The sequence below is a fragment of the Nansenia antarctica genome (genome assembly GCF_963989245.1).
Source record: "Nansenia antarctica genome assembly, chromosome: 1".
NCBI lineage: Eukaryota > Metazoa > Chordata > Actinopteri > Argentiniformes > Microstomatidae > Nansenia > Nansenia antarctica.
The window spans coordinates 15,889,488-15,911,394 of record NC_137674.1 but is presented as its reverse complement, the minus strand read 5'-3'; the positions used below and the strand labels follow the sequence as shown (position 1 = coordinate 15,911,394).

Below are 21,907 nucleotides of genomic sequence, written 5' to 3'. Positions count from 1 at the left end.
CCTCCTGGGCAGTGACCTGCCAGCGACGGCCCCTCCCTCCACCCCTCTCCTCCACCCCTCTCCTCCTGGGCAGTGACCTGCCAGCGACGGCCCCTCCCGGGAGCCTCCAGGCTGCAGTCATTACCTCTGGCACCTGGACTCCAGGGCCCGCACACGCTAGGTGACACGAGAGGGGGAGAGACGGCGAGACCAAGGGGAGGCTTTGTCTGTGGCAGACAGGAGACTGTCAGCCCTGCTGCTGATCCCACAGGCTAGGGCTACGCAGCAGGCTAACACACAGCAACATCACTAGGCCTGGGTTCATCACACCAGGGATGGATATGACTGCTTACTCTTCCAAAAACATCTAGCTTTATCTAACCCCCGAAAATAAACTATATGACTACTGTGTAATGGTCATCAACGAGTATAGTACACACACATCTTTTAAACATAATAATGCAATATTATAATATTATAAAGTGAATATATCATTTGTTATAGCCTTGCACTTTTGTGGCGCCGAATTTCGAATGAAAGTAGTTTTATCCTAGGAGGAAAACATGATGTGTGAAGGATCACGCAGAGACTTATAGTGATGGCTCCCACACATTTAGTACTTTTCAAAGTGTAGATAAATAAGCGTGGAGAGACAGTGTACTGTAGGGGAGAGGCGGGCGGAGACGTAAACGAGGAGGTGAAGGGCGAAGATGAGGGCTGTGTTATCTAAGGCTGCAGTCGCGGCGTCGTAAAAATAACAAATGGCGACTGTCACCGCTGCCCAGATCTAAGAGGGAGGCGAAGATATTTCATATGTCAGATCTGCTCACCTTTTAATGGACTGCTTTCTGCTCGTCTGGCCTGATTTTGACAAAGCACTGGGCCTCTCTCTCTCTCTCTCTCTCTCTCTCTCTCGCTACATCCAAAGTCACGTGACAGATGCTGGTCAGCTTGTGTGAAATAGACCTGTCCTTGGCAAGGGAGGTGTGTGTGCGTGTGTGTGTGTCTGTTGAGGGTGTGTGTGTGTGTGTGTGTGTGTCTGTTGAGGGTGTGTGTGTGTGTGTGTGTGTGTGTCTGTTGAGGGTGTGTGTATGTGTGTGTATGTGTGTGTGTGTGTGTGTGTGTGTGCGTGTGTGTGTGTCTGTTGAGGGTGTGTGTGTGTCTGTTGATGGTGTGTGTATGTGTGTGTGTGTCTGTTGAGGGTGTGTGTGTGTGTCTGTTGAGGGTGTGTGTATGTGTGTGTGTGTGTGTGTGTGTGTCTGTTGAGGGTGTGTGTATGTATATGTGTGTGTGTGTGTGTCTGTTGAGGGTGTGTGTATGTATATGTGTGTGTGTGTGTGTGTGTGTGTACGTGTGTGTGTGTGTGTGTGTGTGTGTGTGTGTCTGTTGAGGGTGTGTGTATCGGGGCTGTTGAGGTGATCATTTTGTTGACCTTGCGAGCTCTCGCCACGGCGGTCTGCACATCACAGACGCAGTGTTTTGCATCGCCGAGACAAAGAGCGTGATGATGAATGTCTCATGATGAATGTCTCGGGAAAGAAAAGCATTTCGCCGCCGCAACGTCCCGTATAATCGCTTCAGGGCGACTCAGAGAACATCGCTACAGACACAAAGAAACGGTCACCTTTTATCTCTAGAGCCCTGCCCACTGACGTCCACACTGCAGCCAGACGATGGTCGAAATGTTAAGCAAAGAGAGTAGAAATACTAGTGTGTCTGTGTGTATTTTTGGTTTCACAGGTTAGCCGTGACGCATTACAATAGTCACCGGTTATCATCGAGGCTGTATGACGCACGCTTCTTCACACTTTTGCTCATTTGATTTGTGAAGAGTATTTTCGGGCAGAAACTATCAGGATCACAGTGAAAAAAAAGAGGTTTCCAATTCCTCTATATTCTATATTCCTGAAGGGCAGAATGCAAAACAACTTAATCTGTTCCATATAACAGACCTACTCTATAGCATGAACAGATCAAGGAGGGTTCAACTATAGTATACGCATTTCTACACTTACATTGAAATCAATAGCATGAAACATAGATTAATACAGTACAGAGTTATAATTGCTGCATCTATCAATAAACTCCAGGAGATGAGATGGGACGGTGTCTCAAGTGCACATTTTTCCCAGAAGCCCCAGGGGTTAGGGTTAGGGTTAAAAGCCCCCAGGCCCTCATTAGAATACTAACGAACGTTCCCAGAATGAGATCTGGAGACATCCATTAGTTGACTTCTGTGTAACAGTGTAAATCAGTGAATTAGATCGATACCATACAAACAATAATGCACTGGTTGTGTTTAGTCAGGACATAATAATCATTAGAATAGCACATTTTGCATTTGAAAGAGCTTAAATGGGCGACAGCAGCTGGTGAAAGCGGGGAACACGTCAGCAACCAATCAAAACGTTCAGACTTTTATTGTGAAAAATGTAAATAAACGTCAACGTTTGTTGAAAATCAATGACACACTCGCTAGTCAAGCCAAAACATTGCAATGTAATGGATTCAGTGAGTAATCCCCATTACTCTACACCAGGGGTCTCCAACCTTTTTAAATCTGAGAGCTACTTATTTTTATTTTTATTTATTTTTTAAAGTAGCCGAGAGCTACTCATGTCTTATTACTTACATTTATTCACACAACGTATCAAAACACTCTTAAATCCATCATTAGCATGCTCTGTTTCAAATGTCGATGTGTAAGCTCACTATCTTCACATCAAAGTCATAGAAAACACGAGTATCTATCTGGATCCATATATCAATGTATCACATCACCTCCATTCACATGTCAAAAGCATATCACCATTTCATGGTCCACATGTGTATAATAAGTGCATTCACATCAAAGTCATAGAAGAAAACATTACTATTTTTTTCTTAGGCCTACTACTGCTACTGTTGCCACTTTCACCAGCTGCTGTCACATATTGAATATAACATATTGACAGTCATAATTGGTGTAACTGTACAAACTACTGTAAAATCTGCAATTAAATGTGAAGCGCCAATGCCTGATATAAATCAGACACACACTGTAGCCTACAAACACACACAGATGGAAAATAATACAATAAATAACTAACCATTTTGATCATGCAAATAACTGTTATAATCTGTCTGTTTATGTTGCTGCTATCATCAGTACGGTAGAAATAGGCAAGCCATTCATAGCTGTAAGGTCCGCTTCAATTCACCATGATGAGGGTTAAGCTTTGGGCCAGATGATTACAGATTTTGTTCTGTGTGATTTTGAAGTCAGGGAATAATTACATACAACGTTGGTTTGTTTCAACTGTCTTTTTCTGAGATAATGTGTGTATGATGTGCTTATGAATGTGTGTGTGTGTGTGTGTGTGTGTGTGTGTGTGTGTGTGTGTGTGCATGCGTGCATGTGTGTGTGTGTGTGTGTGTGTGTGTGTGTGTGTGTTTGTGTGCATGCAAACAAACATGTATCCGGACCTGGGGTGATAGGGCCTTTTCAGCCGCAGCCGCGTCCCTCTGGAACGCCCTCCCCAACCACATCAGACAGGCCAACACCCTCCCAACATTTAAACAGGCCCTCAAAACCCACCTCTTCAAGCTCGTGTAACAGAGTTGGGAATGTATGTTTAGCTGTGGTGAATGTAGATGAGTTTCGCCGTGCTTTGAGCAGCCCTGGTTGTTGTTGGAGCCCCCCTTTGGAGTTTGGGTGTACTGCAGGTCTGCACGTTCGTTTGTCCTTCTCTTGTTGCCGTACTTGCGGTGGTGCGTCAGAAAATGGCCGCCAGCTTAATGGGTATGTGCGCATGTAAAACGCTCCTCGTGTTTTGTTGTTTGTATGGAGAATCTTGTAATGTAGGGTGAAAATGTTGGTGTAGTACTGTGCTGTTTGTTTTTACATGTATTGTGATGTATTGTGATGATGTGAAACAGAACATTTATTGTATGTTGTTTTGAACGTGCAGATTCACAAGCAGACCAGAGAAGAATTGTGTTCTATATGTCTTCTCTGCAGGTATGTCGCTCCACATGTTGTTTGTAATTGTTATTTGTAATGTTTGAGGGAAGTTTGTGTTCTTTCTGTGAACAAACTGTCCTGATGTGAAATGTACATAGACGGTGGACGGAGAAAATGGCCGCCAGCTTAATGGATTCACAAGCAGACCAGAGAAGAATTGTGTTCTATATGTCTTCTCTGCAGGTCAAATAAAAGGATTGATTGAAAGAAGTTTGGCTGTTTGACTATCGTTACACTGGTGCCGTGACACGTCGATCTCAAGATCAGCTGAACGCCGATCTCCGTGGATGCTGCGTGGATGCCAGGTCTTAGTGTGATAGATCAAGTGTGGTCAGAGTATTATAGTAAATGGTCATTCAGTCTGAGGTCTGTGATTATATCAGTTTAAAAAGTGCTTTGATTGTTTTGGTTTTTATGTCCTGCTGTAACTTTATATTTTTTTTTAAACATTATTATTATTATTATTTTTTTCATTCAGTAATATTACACAACGCAAGTCTGTACCACTATGGCTCAGAGGCCAGGTTTTAATGATGAGATTTTTGCCAGTCCAGTGTTGCCTATGGGGAGGGGTGCATGGGGGGCATGTCAGAGCAGAGCAGACAGTGCTGTCATAGACATTGACAGTGACATCGACATTGACAGTGCTGTCAATAGTAGGGAGGTGGGGTGTTCCCAGTTGTTTACTGACAGTGGTAGAGGCACAGGGTCAGGTCAGGACCCAGGTTGTGCTGCTGTCGGACAGTTTACAGGGGAGGCTCCTCCCACATCCACACCCAGTGTTAATGACACTGAAGCTCTTCATCACCTTTCAGACATGATGGGTCAGCTAGGTGCTCAGATTGGCGAGTCCATTGTAACCAAGTTAATTTCAGCTGGTGTAGTTCACTCAAGTAGTATGAGCAGTGCACACCTCAACTGCACATCGCCTCCAGATCCTGTAACTGATCCTAATGTTGTTAGACAGGAGGTTCCGTGCGTTACTGTGAATGTAACATCAGACAGGGAACCACCAATGTTCCGAGGTGATAGTTCTGATAAGTGTTCAGTCCAGGACTGGATTGACATGTCTAAAGCTTATCTGAGAAAGCAGAAATGTCCAATGCATGAACAGGCTGAGGAGATACTGGCAAGGCTGATGGGTAAGGCAAAGGATGTTGTGAGGGTTGGTTTGCGAAGCGATCAGACACTTGATGTGAAGCAGAACCCTGATCTCATCTATGATATCCTTCTCAAGTACTTCAGTGATGTGTCATCATGCCTCCCGTTGTCAGATTTCTATGCCACTCTACCCAGACCCAATGAGAACCCTGTAGACTACTGGTTGAGGATCAACAAAGCAGCTGATGTAGCTGGTGAGGGCCTTCGCAGACAAGGTAGGAGGATGGAGAACGTGGGTGAAGAGGTAGCACGGATGTTTGTCAGGCATTGCCCGGACTCTGGACTATCCCGTATTCTGGAATGCAAGGCTATTGAGGAGTGGAGCTCACGAGACATACAGTTGAAGATTGATAATTATCAGAGAGAGCTGAGAGCCTCTGGCAGGACCGGTAGTTCTGTGCCATTGAAGAGCCATGCCACCGCCCTCCACACTGTGCAGTCTCATCCAGAGCCTTCGATTCAGTCTGTGTCTGAGCAGTGTTCCACCCAGTACCCCCCTGCTCCTGCCCATAGTCCAGTGTACCACACACAGTGTCCGCCTTCTACCCTCATTCCTTCCCAGGACCATGCTTTAGGCCAGCTTCCGTGCCCCTCCTCCGCGACTGCTGTGGCCCAGAACACTCAGCAATCTGAAGACAGGATTCTTGCTCGCATTATGGAGAGTCTGGAGCAGATGATGGGGAAAGTGCAGCAGCGTGACAGTGCTCCTCGTGGCGGAAGATACCAGGGTGGCGCCCGTGAGAAGGCCTGCCGAGTCTGTGATGACAGTAGACACACTACCATCTCACACTGCATGTCAGAGAGGCTGTGCTTTGTCTGTTTAGCCCCAGGTCACACAAAAGTTGAGTGTCCCACCAGGTCGTCCCGAGCACCTCAGCCTCAGGGAAACTAGGTGGCCTGTATTCAGAGGGAGAAAATATAGGTCGCCAAGTAAACTCCCATTGTGAGGACGAATCTAGTGCTGAGACAGTGTATATAGCTCTCAAAAGCTCAAGTGATAACTCTGAAGATATTGTTTATCAGAATACGCATACAATTAGTGGTAGTGACAGCCTTTTCTACACACCTGTGACAGTTGGTAATACAGTGACTCTAAATGCTATGCTAGACAGTGGGTCTATGGCTTGTACAATGAGTAAGACGGCAGAGGGAAAGCTTAGAGAGGTTGGAGTTGCTACAGAGCATAACCAGTTCAGTTCAAATGTGGTGCTTGTTGGCTGTGGTGGTCGCCGTGTCAAGCCTGAGTCAGCTTTCAACGTGGAAATGGAGGTGTATGGCTGTAGGATTATGGTTCCCACTCTGGTAGTTGAAGGCCAGCATGATGAGTTGATACTAGGCACCAATGTTATTAAATATATCCTCCGGCAGTATAAGCAATGTGATGGCTACTGGAAGGCTGTGTCTACGCCCTGTCCTGCTGGCGATCCAGAATCTGAACAGTTTCTCTCGATGCTCGCTGGTCTGAACCGTTGGCGAGGTGACGTCATACCTGACAAGATAGGCACAGTCAGGTGCAACTCAGCCGTGTGTCTTGAGCCTGGTCGGGAGTACCTGATGTGGGGCAAGCTACCCAAGTCCACTATTGTGTCTCCTGGTAGCGCTGTGATGACAGAGCCCACATCGTGTCGCTCAGCTCCAAGAGGGGTTCTGGTGGCCAGAGTTGTTACTCCTTTGTGGGGAGACGGATGGGTTCCATTGAAGCTGATCAACTCGTCCGACAGGCCCGTCTTGGTAAGACGCAATGCTAAATTGGCCGACGTCTTCTCCTGCATTGCGCTCGAGGACATGGATGAGACCGGACCTGCTGAGGTCCCACTACTCAGTTGCTGTCAAGTAACCCCGTCCAGTGAAAATGCGGCCCGCACTGTTGATGAGGAACTGAAGTACATGGGATTGAGTGGGCTCGACATACACTCTTGTGACGTGTCTGAACAGTGTAGAAGCAAGATGGCTGACCTGGTTGTACGCTACAAGGACATCTTCTCACGCCATCACCTGGATTGTGGAGAGGCAAAGGGCTTCATACATCGCATTCACCTCTCAGATCACAGGCCATTCCGGCTCCCATTCAGACGAGTGCCCCCCAGTCAGTATCAGAAGTTGCGCCAAGTACTGAGTGAGATGGAGGAGAAAGATATAATCAGGAAGTCAACCAGTGAATATGCATCTCCGTTGGTTCTTGTATGGAAAAAGAACGGAGATCTCCGTATCTGTACAGACTTTCGCTGGCTGAACAAGAGGACCCTGAAGGATGCTCACCCTCTCCCTCACCAGGCCGACTGCTTAGCTGCACTTGGAGGTAACTCCTTGTTTAGTACTATGGATCTAACCTCAGGGTTTTATAACATGCCACTACACGAGGATGACAGAAAGTACTCTGCCTTTACAACACCTATGGGCTTGTATGAGTATAATCGCCTCCCGCAGGGCCTCTGTAATAGTCCTGGGAGCTTCATGCGTATGATGACTAGCATTTTCGGAGACCAGAACTATCTGAGCTTACTGGTTTATCTGGATGATTTATTGGTGTACGCCCCTGATGAGAGGACAGCTCTGGAACGCTTGGAGATGGTGTTCAGTAGACTGCGTGGTCATAACCTGAAATTGGCCCCCAAGAAGTGTTTTTTTCTCCGGAAATCCGTCAAATTCCTCGGCCACATAATTAATGACAACGGTGTGTTGACTGATCCCAGCAAAGTTGAGAGCATCGCAAAGATGACAAGTGCTGACCTGATGGAAGCGGACGGTGTAACCCCCTCACAGAAACGAATCAGATCTTTCTTGGGGATGATCAATTATTACCAGCACTTTGTGCCTAGCTTCTCCGCTATTGCAAAGCCTCTCTTCTCTCTGTTGACGGGCCAGAAGAGAAAAGGGAAGGTGAAACAGTCCAAACAAAGGTCACAAAGCAGGAAGTTGAAGGTTACTGACTGGACCCCCGAAACGGAGCAGGCTTTCCAGAAGCTGAAAACGGCGCTGGTTGAGACGGCTGTCCTGGCTCACCCTGATTTCAGCCGTCCCTTCATGCTGTCAACGGACGCGTCCCTTGATGGCATCGGTGCTGTCCTGTCGCAGATCCAAGAGGGTGAAGACCGAGCGAGGCCAATCGCATTCGCCAGCAAGTCCCTCTCTCTGTCTCAGAGAAATTACCCAGCCCATCGGTTGGAATTCCTAGCCTTGAAGTGGAGTGTCTGTGACAAGTTCAGCCATTGGTTGAAGGGGCATGATTTCACTGTTTGGACGGACAATAATCCATTGACTCATATCATGACGAAGCCCAAGCTGGACTGCTGCGAGCAACGATGGGTGGCTAAGTTAGCGAGCTATAACTTCGACATCAAGTACGTGCCAGGCCCACAGAATGTTGTCGCTGATGCCTTGAGTCGTGTGCCTTTCGTCAAGCAGAGAGTCAGTCACAGATTACTTGAAGAGCCCTACAAGAATCTCCTCTCCGAAGTCCAGGATGTGTCGAGTGCTTCTGTACAGGACGCCTTCCGGTCGTCCAATGATAGTGGTGACACTCCACGCCAGGTAGAGAGTTACGCTCAAAGTGTCCCATCACCTCTGCATGTCCACGCTCAGTCTATGGAGATGGATGAAGTGTCTGTTGTTCTACAGTCATATGACGATCTGTGGGAGGTCGGAGCAAGAACGCGTGCTGTGGCAGTCTTGCACCATTTGCCTCAGTTAGTCCCAGGTGGTCAGGACTCACTTCCTGCTTACAGTGAGAAGGAACTCCGGGATGAACAGCTCAGAGACAGAACTCTCTCTCGAGTCTTGTACTATGTGGAGAGACATCGGAGACCCTCCAGGAGAGAGAGAGATAAGGAATCAGTCACAGTCATGAGGTACCTGAAGCACTGGGAGAAACTTGTTGTGAGCAATGGGATACTCTACAGAGTCTCGAGGGATCAAGTCGTGAAGTCAAAACGCCGCCAGTATGTGGTTCCTGAGTCTAAGAAAGTTGAAGTTCTGAGAGGTGTTCATGACCATGCCGGCCATCAAGGTCAGTTCAGGAGTCTTGGCTTGGCCAGACAGAGGTTCTTCTGGCTCAACCTCGACAGAGACGTAAGAGACTACGTCCGTAACTGCCAGCGGTGTATTGTCAGTAAGACTGTTGAACCTGCTGCGAGGGCGCCTTTGCAGAGTATCACATCAACCAGGCCACTTCAGCTGGTTTGCATTGATTTCTGGTCAGCGGAGGACTCAAGGAACAAGTCAGTTGATGTGTTAGTTGTTACTGACCATTTTACAAGAATGGCCCAGGCATTCCCCTGCAAAGATCAGTCAGCCAAACAGGTGGCGAGAGTTCTATGGGACAAGTTCTTCTGCGTCTTTGGGTTCCCAGAACGTATCCACAGCGACCAGGGAGCTAGCTTCGAGAGTCAACTAGTGAGTGAGCTGCTCAGAGTCTCCGGTGTCAGAAAGTCGCACACAACCCCGTATCACCCGATGGGTAACGGTAGTGTGGAACGTTTCAATAGAACTCTCGGTAACATGATCCGAGCGCTTGAACCAGAGGCAAAAATCAACTGGCCGAGGCGTTTGCAAACTCTGACGTTCATGTACAATAGCACAGCGCATGAGTCAACTGGCTATGCACCTTTCTATCTGATGTTTGGGCGTACTCCTCGTCTCCCTGTCGATATACTCTTCCGGACAGTCCTGAATGATCCAGCTGTGGTCAGCTACGACAAGTATGTGATGTCTCTCACGAAGGATCTGAGAGAAGCTATGGTCATAGCCCAGGAACATGTCATAAAAGAACAGCACCGTCACACAGAGCTCTACAACAGACGAGTAAAAGGGCCCACCATTGACGTCGGAGACCGTGTGCTGTTGGCGAACAAGAGAGAGAGAGGAAAGAGAAAGGTGGCTGATCGTTGGGAGTCTACTGTATACACTGTGGTGGATAGGAACTCTGAGACTCACACATATAGGATACAAGACACTGTCACTGGACGAGAGAAGGTAGTCCACCGTAATCTATTGTTGTTGGTGAACTTTCTGCCGGTGTATGATACGAGTGTGATCTCTGACCCAGTTTCATCCCTGTCTGCTGTTCATACATCAAATGAGCCAAGTGACATGTCTGTATCGGAAGTGGAACAGGATTCCTTGCCTGGGGAAGTGAGTAGAGGAACCGCGTTCGAGTCGGAGAGAGTGGATTCCTGTCCTGGGAGTGAGGGAGGGGAGGTTGAAGACATGGAGTATGGGGGAAGAGCTGTTCGGGAGAGGGATGTTCCCTTGACTGTTCCAGAGCCCAAGGATCCCAAGGGAAGAACCCTGGAGTGGGTCACCCAGTTACCATTCCCTGACCACTCACGGACAGAGGCTACTAACACTGTAGTGTCTTCAGTCTCGTTTGCCCCTCAGAGGGTTCCCGAGCAGATGGCTGAGGAGCAAATGGTAGATCAGTCCATTAACTCTGATTCTAGATTTGTGGTTAGCGCTGATGATTGTACTGATGTTTCTGGTAACACAAATCAGACAGATGATGCTAGTGACACACAGCGTACTGACACTTTAGCTTCTGTCACACAGTGTGAACATCCTAGTACAGTCACACAGGTCAAGTCCAAGTTTGGTCGCCTTATCAAACCAGTTGACAGATTGATTTATACTATGTCAGGACAAGACATTATCCAAGACACTAAGTCAAACATTCGAGCTGTTTGCAGGTCAGTGTTCCAGGCTTCCCACAGTTAGATAAGCCGAAGCTCAGTTCAGTGCATGTATACACTGTGCACACTGACATCCTATGACATATAGGTTTGTTCGTTATTCTGATTGTTTCATAAGAGGTTGTGGCCTCTTGAAGGCTAGTAATACACAGTGAAAATAGGGTCTTGTGGGGTGTAGAACGCATCCTACCGCCAGTAGTTGGTTGGAGAGGTAGTTTACCTCTCTTTCCACTTCATCCTTATAGGATACTTTTCAAGTTGGCTGTCCTGTCCTTTGGCGGCCCTATGTAATAGTGTAAAAAGTAAAAAGTAGTATTTAAATGTATAGTTGCTGCTCAAGGTTGGCGAAATTCAGGGGAGGTGGGTGTAACAGAGTTGGGAATGTATGTTTAGCTGTGGTGAATGTAGATGAGTTTCGCCGTGCTTTGAGCAGCCCTGGTTGTTGTTGGAGCCCCCCTTTGGAGTTTGGGTGTACTGCAGGTCTGCACGTTCGTTTGTCCTTCTCTTGTTGCCGTACTTGCGGTGGTGCGTCAGAAAATGGCCGCCAGCTTAATGGGTATGTGCGCATGTAAAACGCTCCTCGTGTTTTGTTGTTTGTATGGAGAATCTTGTAATGTAGGGTGAAAATGTTGGTGTAGTACTGTGCTGTTTGTTTTTACATGTATTGTGATGTATTGTGATGATGTGAAACAGAACATTTATTGTATGTTGTTTTGAACGTGCAGATTCACAAGCAGACCAGAGAAGAATTGTGTTCTATATGTCTTCTCTGCAGGTATGTCGCTCCACATGTTGTTTGTAATTGTTATTTGTAATGTTTGAGGGAAGTTTGTGTTCTTTCTGTGAACAAACTGTCCTGATGTGAAATGTACATAGACGGTGGACGGAGAAAATGGCCGCCAGCTTAATGGATTCACAAGCAGACCAGAGAAGAATTGTGTTCTATATGTCTTCTCTGCAGGTCAAATAAAAGGATTGATTGAAAGAAGTTTGGCTGTTTGACTATCGTTACACTCGCCTTCACCAGTTAAACCTCTCCCCCTCCCCTTCCCATGTGTCCCCAGCACTAACTCAATTAGGCCCCTCTACTTTCTTCTATTTACCTTTTGTTTCTTTTTATTATTACTATTCGATCTTTTCAGTTTGTAAAGCGTCTTTGAGTGTCTAGACAAGGGCTATATAAGTCTAATGTATTATTATTATTATTATTATTATTATTATTATTATTATTATTATGCACGCATGCTTGTGTGTGTGTTCCTTACCTTTGTGATTCATGCCGTCTCTGGACCCTCTGGGTAGAGGGGAGTACGGCAAGTCGGAGCACTCAGACCTGGGGTCACTGGGTAGCTGTAAAAGGCAAATACACAGTATTACAAACACATACCGGAGAGAGAGAGAGAGAGAGAGAGAGAGAGAGAGAGAGAGAGAGAGAGAGAGAGAGAGAGAGAGAGAGAGAGAGAGAGAGAGATTTCATTGTTGTGACTGATAGTCCGAGTGCCATAAATTCAACGCGAGCGGGACAGCGACCGTAAGAGCACCGCCCCTGTTTTATGGCCGAGCGAGGAGAAGGGGGGGGGGCAGGGTTCATTACTTTGTGTGGAGGGTGAGAGGTAGGAGCTATGACCCTGGCTTTGATGGTGTGTCCCCTGCCTGTTTAAGGAGGGGGGGGGCGGTGCCACTGAGCCATGACCTGCAGGAGAGGGTCACCTGAGGGTCAGACGTCACTCACACTCCTCTAGTCTTGACACACACTGCTGCTATGAGACCGCGAGTCCAACAGGTGGCATGAAAGCCACTGCTCTCTCAAAGTTTGCTGCACAAGTGTTTCACAGAACACTACTGTTCATGTACGTTACTTCTTTAAACTCTTTTTGGGTTTTTTCCGGTTTCGGTTAACTCAAATGTGACACTGTGTCGTGTTAGTGTAGAAATGATTGGCTGAATCATTAAAACATCCATTTTTTACTGTTCTGGTTTATTACTGGTTTACTGAAACACACCACCGTGACTTGACGGGTGCAGAAGATGATAAGAACATGTCCACAGCACCTGGTTATGTGGAGCTCACCCTCCAGAATAAAGACAACAGAACGCCCCTGGACTTCATGCTGATGAGGGGGTGGGTGTGAGCAGAGCTGCGGCCACAGATGGACCGGCCCGCCCGCTTCAACCCCCAAACTGCGTCACACCCCCCCCCCCCCCCCGCAGACCCACCAGGATTTCTCCCAGGGCTTCAGATGACCAGACGTGAGCTTAGAATGATAAGGTTCTATCTCTGTTTAGGGTAGTTCAGAGATATTGAGCGTCAACGTTTTCACATTCCATTATGTTTTGTGAGATGGAACCTTTGTATTTTATGAATTACTAACTCAAAAATGTCAACATTTTTAAATAAATAAACACCTAATGGATCAGATTATGTAAAAAATGGAGATAGAACCTTATAATTCTAACGTCACCCAGTACCACTACTGCCTTCTGCTACATAAACCATCCTTATTCTCAGAATGTGTTCCTATGCAGGTCAACAGTTTGGTTGTTATTCTTCTTTGTTGTGCACTTTCAAGGACCAAAACATCCTCTCTCTCTCTCTCTCTCCCTAGCCTTTTAGCATGTTGAGCAGGCCGTTCATCACCAGACAGCCTATCTGATGCCTTTGCAGAAACACCTTTCTCCCCTGCAGCAGAGGACCTTTAATCATAGCAGGGGACCAAAACTGACAAATACACATTAGAGATGGTTTAGAGCTGCTTTTTCTGCCTGCTGCTGCTGTTGTTGGTTTTCTACAGTGCCATGCATAACTTGAACAGTGAGCTTTCGTGAGTTTAGAATTATAAGGTTCTATCTCCGTTTAGGGCAGTTCAGAGATGTTGAGCGTCAACGTTTTTACATTCCATTATGTTTTGTGAGATGGAACCTTTGTATTTTATGAATTACTAACTCAAAAATGTAAACATTTCACAATTGAATGAATTGTCAGTATACTGGAGCATTACAATTAGAACATCACACAACGGGCCGGTTTCACAGACAAGACTCAAGCCTAATCCTAGACTAAAAGCATCTTCAATGGAGGTTTGACATTGAAGGTGTGATTTAGTCCAGGACTAGGCTTGAGCTTTGTCGGTGAGACCAGAGACCAGAAAAAAAAGCTCAACACTCCGATTTATTCGCCATGGGGTTATAAATCTTACTGTAACTGAAAATATATAAAGTGTTTCAATTTCATACAGTGAGTGGCCACAATTCACAATTCTAACCTAAAAGTGGCCCATTGAAATATTGTGGATCTAACATGGTGGCCACTGTGCTGGAGTTTCTTTGTTATCCCACAATTCAAATTGACATCTGAGTCATCTACTAGGTACCACAGAGGACAACATGGAGGCCACTTTCCCCATATTCTTTAGTCTGAATAAACAACATACCGTAACACTAGAAGAGCCGTGACTTTTTTACCTAAAAGAGCTGCCTCAGGGGTCAAATGACCATAGTCTTTACAATGGTAAGCTGCTATTTACACACAACGGCCACTAGTTAGCGCGTCTTGTAAATAAGCCTAGCTTTATACTAGCTTATCCTGATGGGATTTAGAAAATGTAAGGATACTGGGTGGTAGAACGCACGTATCTAGGAAAAGTCATGAAAGGAGGGTCCTGAAATTTGATCGAGTGCAAAGATATAAAAAAGGGTAAAAAGAATGGATAGAACAGTTCACCCACTGGGACAAGTCGATTGGGGTTAGGGGGCGGGGGGGGGGGTTTATACCAGTTCTACCTCACACCACACCATCATTTCCTGGTCTGCCTGGTAGATCAGAGGCCTCCAGTGGCCCATCCCCGGCCCCCTCAAAGCCCCTCCTAATCCTGCTGCTTGTCCACAATTAATCTTCCCAGTGGCCACATTATTAACACCACCACCCACACACTTGGATACGACCCCCAGAGCACCCCCCCCCCCCCCCCCCCCACCCCTCCGCCCGCCAGGGGCAACCAGGGACGTCAATCACACACTGCTCCCCCAAAAGTAGCCCGTTGTCAACATCAGAGCCTTCCCCCCCGACCCCAAACCCCCCCACCCGCTATCCCCCAACGCCCTGACACCAACACCGACACCCCCCCATGTCACGTCGACTGATCAGACACCCTCCGTCCTCCCCCTCTCTACGCTCTACTGCCACCCGATCTGTACAACAATAATCAGCCGCTGCTTCTCCTCCTCCTCCTCCCCCCCCCCCCCCCCCCCCCGGCTCTCCCCTTTCACTCAACTTCATGACCCGTCCAGTGGATGAGAGAGAGAGCCCTCTGATGGGAATCCCTGTGAAACAGACCCACGGGAAAGGCAGTTCTGAATCCCAGCTGTTATCTTTGTGTCTCTCTCTTCCCCCTTTCGCTCCTTCTCTCCCTCCATCCTTCTTCTTCTCCTCCGCTAACCGACACCTCTCTATCTCTCTTTATCCTTTTCCACGTCAATGATGGATTGAGGTGTGAGTCCCCCCCCCCCCCCGTCCCCTCTCCTTTCTCTGCTCTGCAGTCGTACCTACACTGAGCAGAGGGCGGTGCTGCAGTGTAATCTATTAAAGAGCCGCTGTCCTCCTTCATCCTTTCTCTCTCTCTCTCCCTCCCTCCCTCCCTCTTTCTCTCTCTCTCTCTCTGCTGTCCAGAGTAGTCTGTTCATCAAGCTGAGCCTTGTTTTAATTTGCTGGGCCCGGGACATATGCTGAGTGCTCACATCATGATTGTCTCTGGGCTATGTGAGTTATCACCACAGCTTATGATAATGTGGCACAAATTTACAGGCTGGGGAGAACGGCGGAATCTCCGATAATGGCTCTCTACAGAGGACAGGGTTCTGTATTAGCTCTCCTTCCAACGGGGGCTCCCTACCACCGGGGGGGGGGAGAGAGACAGAGAGAGAGAGGGACAGAGAAAGAGAGAGACAGAGAGAGATGATCCTCATGGAGAGTTCTGTTAAATGTCATAATGAAAGATGACTTCCATACTGGATTACATCACACCACTACTAGCGGTCCCTTCTAACACATCACCAGGAGAGGGAGAAAGAGAGGGAGAAAGAGAGGGTGGAACCCCCGGGGAAAGAGGTCGAAACAGAGTAAACTGAGCCCTGAGTAAGACCACTCGTTTTTGTAACAGTGTCCCAGAACAAACAGTAGCATCCTGAATCAGTGAAGTCAGAGGTGTTCTGCTAGACAGACAAAGCGGATAGTCAGAACCAAGGGGAACCAGGGGTTGAAACCTTGCTCATTCCAGCTCATCCTGAACCCAGCTGGTACCCTCGGCCGTCCTGCCTCATCTCACCTCACCCCTCCGCATGAGCTGACCAGCAATACAATCTAATTACACAGGGCGATACGTAGAGAGAAGCGAGAGCAGTGTAAACACCAGGGCTTTTTATCTCCTTCTACATCTGGACAAGCAGACAAAGTGCTAAAACGAAATAAATGTGGCCTGACAGCCACATCAAAGGGTTCAGCCAGAGGCTTACTGCTACTTAGGGCACAGGAATGTTGTTGCTAAGCATCAGCTCCCGCAACCTATCAGGGTGTACAGAGAGGCCTGTCCGGTCTTAGAAAGGGAGATGGGGGAGAGAGAGAGAGAGAGAGAGAGAGAGAGAGAGAGAGAGAGAGAGAGAGAGAGAGAGAGAGAGAGAGAGAGAGAAAGGGGGAGAGGGGGAACGAAGGTGGAGACTGGAGAGAGAGAGAGAGAGAGAGAGAGAGAGAGAGAGAGAGAGAGAGAGAGAGAGAGAGAGAGCTGACAGTGAGAGGAGGCTGGGGACTCTGAGGTTTTTGTAGCTTAAAGCAATTGTTAGAAGAAAGAAGCTTTCTGTTTTGTTTTCTCTTGACACCATTTCTGCTTTTTTTTTTTGCACTTGCAAAAGACATGTATAAAAATGTCTTTTGATATGTTTTCTCTTTGGGTCTCTATCAAAATATTTCTTCTGTTGCGTGCGCATGAAACTTTGTTTCCGTGTCCCTCCTTGAGCACTTGCACTGCTTTGTAAAGATCAGAGGAGACAAAAGTTGTACATTTATTTGAGTGAACATTTAATGCTGGCCTGACATATTTCTTCAGTAGACTTTAATGCCATTTGTGTCTCACGCCTCTGATGTTTGGGGTGACAAAACATGAATAACATTTCGCAAAAGGAAAAACGCAAAACAAATAGGAAAACATTATCCAAAACACAAACAGTGACTTCCAGAACTGTGGCAACATGCGTACCATTCTAATTCAGTCACAATGAACATTTTCTTACTTTGAAGTTTTACTCCATACAAGGCAGGGTTAACAGAGTTAACATGGACTGTACAAGGCAGGATTAACATAACAACATAACATAGTTAACATGTACCGTACAAGGCAGGGTGAATATGTACTGTACAAGATAGGGTTAACATAGTTAACATGTACAGTACAAGATAGGGTTAACATAGTTAACATGTACAGTACAAGATAGGGTTAACATAGTTAACATGTACTGTACAAGATAGGGTTAACATAGTTAGCATGTACTGTATAAAGCAGTTTTTTTTTAGGATATTGTGTATTAGTGTGGTGAAAATCTGTTTCAGTTTAGCACAGGAGCAGCCACCACGAAGGGAAAGTACTTAAAAAAAGAGACAGTTTTACAGGTCTGACCTTGATAATTGTATTTCAGATGTTTAGGGAAAAGACGGTAATGCGTTTTAAATTGCTGTTGTGTGAGTACCGTGTATTCATTCTGTTTTCTTAGGTAATGGCAGTGGGGAGAACATTTGATGTAACGGTGCCTGCGCCTGTGGCTAGTAAAACAGTCTTTGGATGCTGCGTTTGCTCAGCAGGAAGAACGTTGAGTGTGCGTTTAATCATTTACATGTTCTACTCCGATGAACTTGGCTCCTGGTAAATGGATCATATGATCACTGATCACGAGAGGGGTTTTCGCTCAGAGCATGAAGCTTCAGGAATAGGTATTATAATGGTCAGTATTCAGATTGGTTTGTTTGAATTTACAATCAATAAGGCCATTAGTCCTTGAGGGATATGGCTGATAGAGGGAGATCGCAAAACTCAAATCTTCCCGTTCTACATTTAAAGCAAGCATTAGGTCACGTTCTAAAGCATTGGAGACTACTGACGTTATTTACTATTTGTACTGTTTTGCGATGAGTTCTTTGTGAACTCTCCCTAGTATATAACAGTACCCTGTTAGACACTGTGAGCGAGTGTGATTTAATTCTAACCATGCCATTTGTTATTATTGCTACATGAGCAATTAGCTAGCATGCAGAATAAGTCATGTTGGTTGCATTGAGCTTGTGACTCATACATGGTTGCCATCCTTGCCACAGATCCAGTCAACATCCTGGTGAATGCTGCAGATCTTACTGTATGTGTTAATTCTTGTCTCTTGTCAGAATAGACACAGAGCTGGGTCGCTGGCTGGACAGTGATTCATTGATTACTGCAGGACACGAATCAGAAGTCCAAGTACAATCCTACATCGGTTGCAAGTGCAGACCAGCAACCGCTTTTTATGTTTCAGCTCAGTGTTGGACAAGCAAAGGTCGGGCCGTTACAGGAAGTTAATCACCACTACCAGCGACCCTTTGATGGAAATAGGTCCGCGTTTGTTTTGAAGAGTTGAATTTTAAAAAGCTGTCCGAAATGTTTTGTTGTTTGGATGGATACGTGTGGGTGATTTAAACGGACAGGAAACGTGTGCCTCTATTGGATTAAAAGAAACCAGTTACATGTAAGAACAGACCTCAGGTTCCATTTGTGGTGTTTGTTTTAGTTTTAGTTTTTTTACCTGTTTGCTTTGTGTACAAACAGATGGACAAGGAGATCATAAACACTATGGCCCACACACACACACACACACACACACACACACACACACACACACACACAGAAAGAGACACAAAGTGTGACATATCATGAAGCTTTCTGTTCCGATTAGGGGCTGTAGCTAACGTCAGAGCTGTTTTCCAGAGTGTGGGATGTTTAATAATTGAAGACTCTGGGAGCGCGCCTGTCACCCTGGCTTGTCTGGAATGTTTCCTTTGCAATTAGACACCCAGGAGACATTTGAAGAGGACCCACAAAAAGAGCCACAAAAAGTGACATGTGAACTTAAAGGAAATTAGATCTTCACACGAGTGAAATGTGAAGGTTACTTAGCAATGCTTAACTCAGAGTGCGGGCTGTGTGAAGTGTGTGTTTGACTCAGCCCTGCTATGAAGACTGCCATTTTCTTTACTTCCAGCGAGCTTCAGTCAGGAAGATCACAGAGGGAATGAAAACTAATTTTGACTTAGGGTGGTAGGGAAAAAACTAAAAGAAAAGCTGAGATGTGTCAAAATAATGAGATCTCTTGATGTTTTCAGGGAAGATAGGGGATGATGCAGACAGATGCACAACCAGCATGTACACCCAGGGACACACACACACACACACACACACACACACACACACACACACACCCGCACAAACTCACAACTGAAAAAGACATACTGTGCTGCATATACAGGGTATGGGTACACAGACCAATTCATGTGTTATTATGATTTTTTTTGGTAGAGGAGCCTTGCTTACAAACATACAACATAAATGTATATAAGAAATTCCAAACATAATACAGTTAATTCATTACATATCAGTGTACAAAACAGAATCAATTAAAACATGCAAATTTCTTGGATGACAGATCTTTATCAACGTTTTTTGCCAAGTGATACAAGAGAATCGAATTCCAGTTTGTTGAAAGTCGTTCCATGTACCGTACTCTCGGCACAGAAACTAAAAGCTGTAAATACGGTACACAAATACAGTATATAAACACACCGGCCACAGGTACAGTAATTCAACATAACAAAACGAACAAGGAATAATGTCTCCTCAGACTAATGTGCCGTGCCATACCAACCCACTTGAATATTTCTTTCAATGACTGACAATCATTGGATATGAATGTCCCCATTATCCACATCTAGGCTCCTTTTCCCCCAATCCAAAACGACCTTCCCGAGCCATTCTCCTTGCATCTCTTACTGTAACTTCCAGGCTTCCAATGATAACAACACTGTCATCTTCCCAACATATCATAATTCACAGGCGACGGAGCGAGCCACGGCCTCTCTCTCCCAGCAGTGAGACAGAACACTCTGTGGGCCTGTAAGTCGTATCATTACACCATGTCATGTTTATGGCACAGAGAAAAGCCTGGCGCTGTAATTACACCATGCCTACTCCATTTACCCAGACAGGAACCGAGACACAGCACACAAACAATGCAGAATAAATAGAGCCTTTCCGTGGGGGGTCTGTGGCTGCTGTATTGTCGAGCTGGTGGCTGGTTGTTGCCGCCTCGGTTGTTGTTATTGTTGTTGTTCTAGAAGCTGTGAGGGAGAGATAGCAGAGGGCCCCCACGCCACCCTCCCTCCCTCCCTCCCGGCCTCCCTGGAGGACTTATGAAGGTGAGTGGCTGTATGACAGCCTGAGAATAAAAGAGACAAACCAGGAGGGATAAAAATTAAATAAAAAGTAGCTGTCTTAAACAGTAATTGCGCTCCTTTGCCGAGCATGCTCTCAGATATATAAACCTGATTTACCGGCGGGCTGCCACGCTACAAATCAAGGAGGGCCCTCTGAGAAACACTTGTGCTATGAAATTGTTTAATCTCATCAAGTTGTGCTTTCACAGCAGGCCATAAATCACATGCTCTTTGTTATCATGGACCTCCATGAGCGCCTCGGAGGCAGGCCGTGGACTGTGGGTATATATATAATCTTGACTGCACAAACAGCGGAGGGCCTGAGCAGGGCTGAAATACTTTCATATTAGCCGCGGCTGCAGCTGGCAGAACACTAGGCCTGTGATGGATATCTCATTTCCTGCGCTCCGCGATCTATCCCCCGCAAATTATTACCGCATATATTTCTTGTCAACAGAAAACGGCCAATTAATTAAGTTTGAAAATGGACTCGTGATCACATCTTACGAGAGCAAATAGGGAGAGCTGGGGGGGGGGGGGGGGGGTCATTTTTTACTAAGTGAATTTACAGCACAAGGGGGTCAGTTTAATGAGTGATTTTCGAACTCTGTCATAAAGTCACAGACAGGCCAATATCTACACAGGAGCCCCCAGAGCAGATTAACCTGTGACAGATTTACATAAAAGATATTTATGTTAAAACACCAGTGGATAAGGCTGGGGCTCGGGAAAATACAATTTATGAGCGCAAAACAAAATGTACGCCACCCTCTGGCTCTCTTTCATCATTGGAGGGGTGGGGGGCGGGGGGGGGGGGGGGGGTGTAGAGTGGGAATCAAAGAAACACCTTTGCTGTTTAAAAGCAACAATATACACGTTTAAGAGGAAAAGGCTATCAGAATGAATTATTCATAACGTGCCGTCTGAGTATTTCTTCAGCTCAGGGTCGTTTGTCAGACATTGAGGATCCCACAACCAGGGGAGAAGAGCTCCCAGAGTTATCGGTGTTCGGGCTCCTTTTGCAGATAAATCAGGCGATGTAATCACGTTCTGAGTGGCCCAGTTGTGACCCTGTACTGAACTAATGACACAGGGATATCCAAGAGCGCTTTTCCTCTTCCTGGTTGAGTCCCCCTGTCAGTGACAGGGCTAAAGAAAGACCAGTCTCCTACAGAGAGGGCAGGGGGGGGGGGGAGAACAGGACACTTCAAGTTCTTTTTTCCTGTTTATACAACACTCAGGTTGAACCTGAAGGAGAGCCATAGCTGTGGTACAATAAACGACCACTACTAGTCTTGGAGTTAGGAGTGTAACAATTCCAGATTTTGCTGTACAATTCATTGGCAGTCTCAGAAATAATTGGGATTAACAATATCATTGTTTCACTGTTATGTGACCCAGATAATGTAATAACACAGCTACCTATGAGGTAAACCATGCCTCTTTATTAGCATAAAACAGATTTTTGAACATAAAATGTAACATGTATCCTCATCAATAAAAAAAGGATGTGTGTGTGTCATCTAGTTATGTGTAATTATGTGTTTTTAGAATGTTCATGTTCTATCAGCATGTTGCGAT

General features: G+C 46.1%; 1 protein-coding gene across 1 annotated transcript in view; it reads right to left on the bottom strand.

Moving 5' to 3' along the window:
• lrmda (leucine rich melanocyte differentiation associated) overlaps positions 1 to 21,907 on the bottom strand; it is a 277,824-nt gene that overhangs the window by 28,661 nt on the left and 227,256 nt on the right. Inside the window, exon 6 of the mRNA XM_080531310.1 lies at positions 12,093 to 12,177. Coding sequence (XP_080387436.1) covers positions 12,093 to 12,177 — 85 coding nt within the window. The remainder of the gene's footprint in view (positions 1 to 12,092; positions 12,178 to 21,907) is intronic.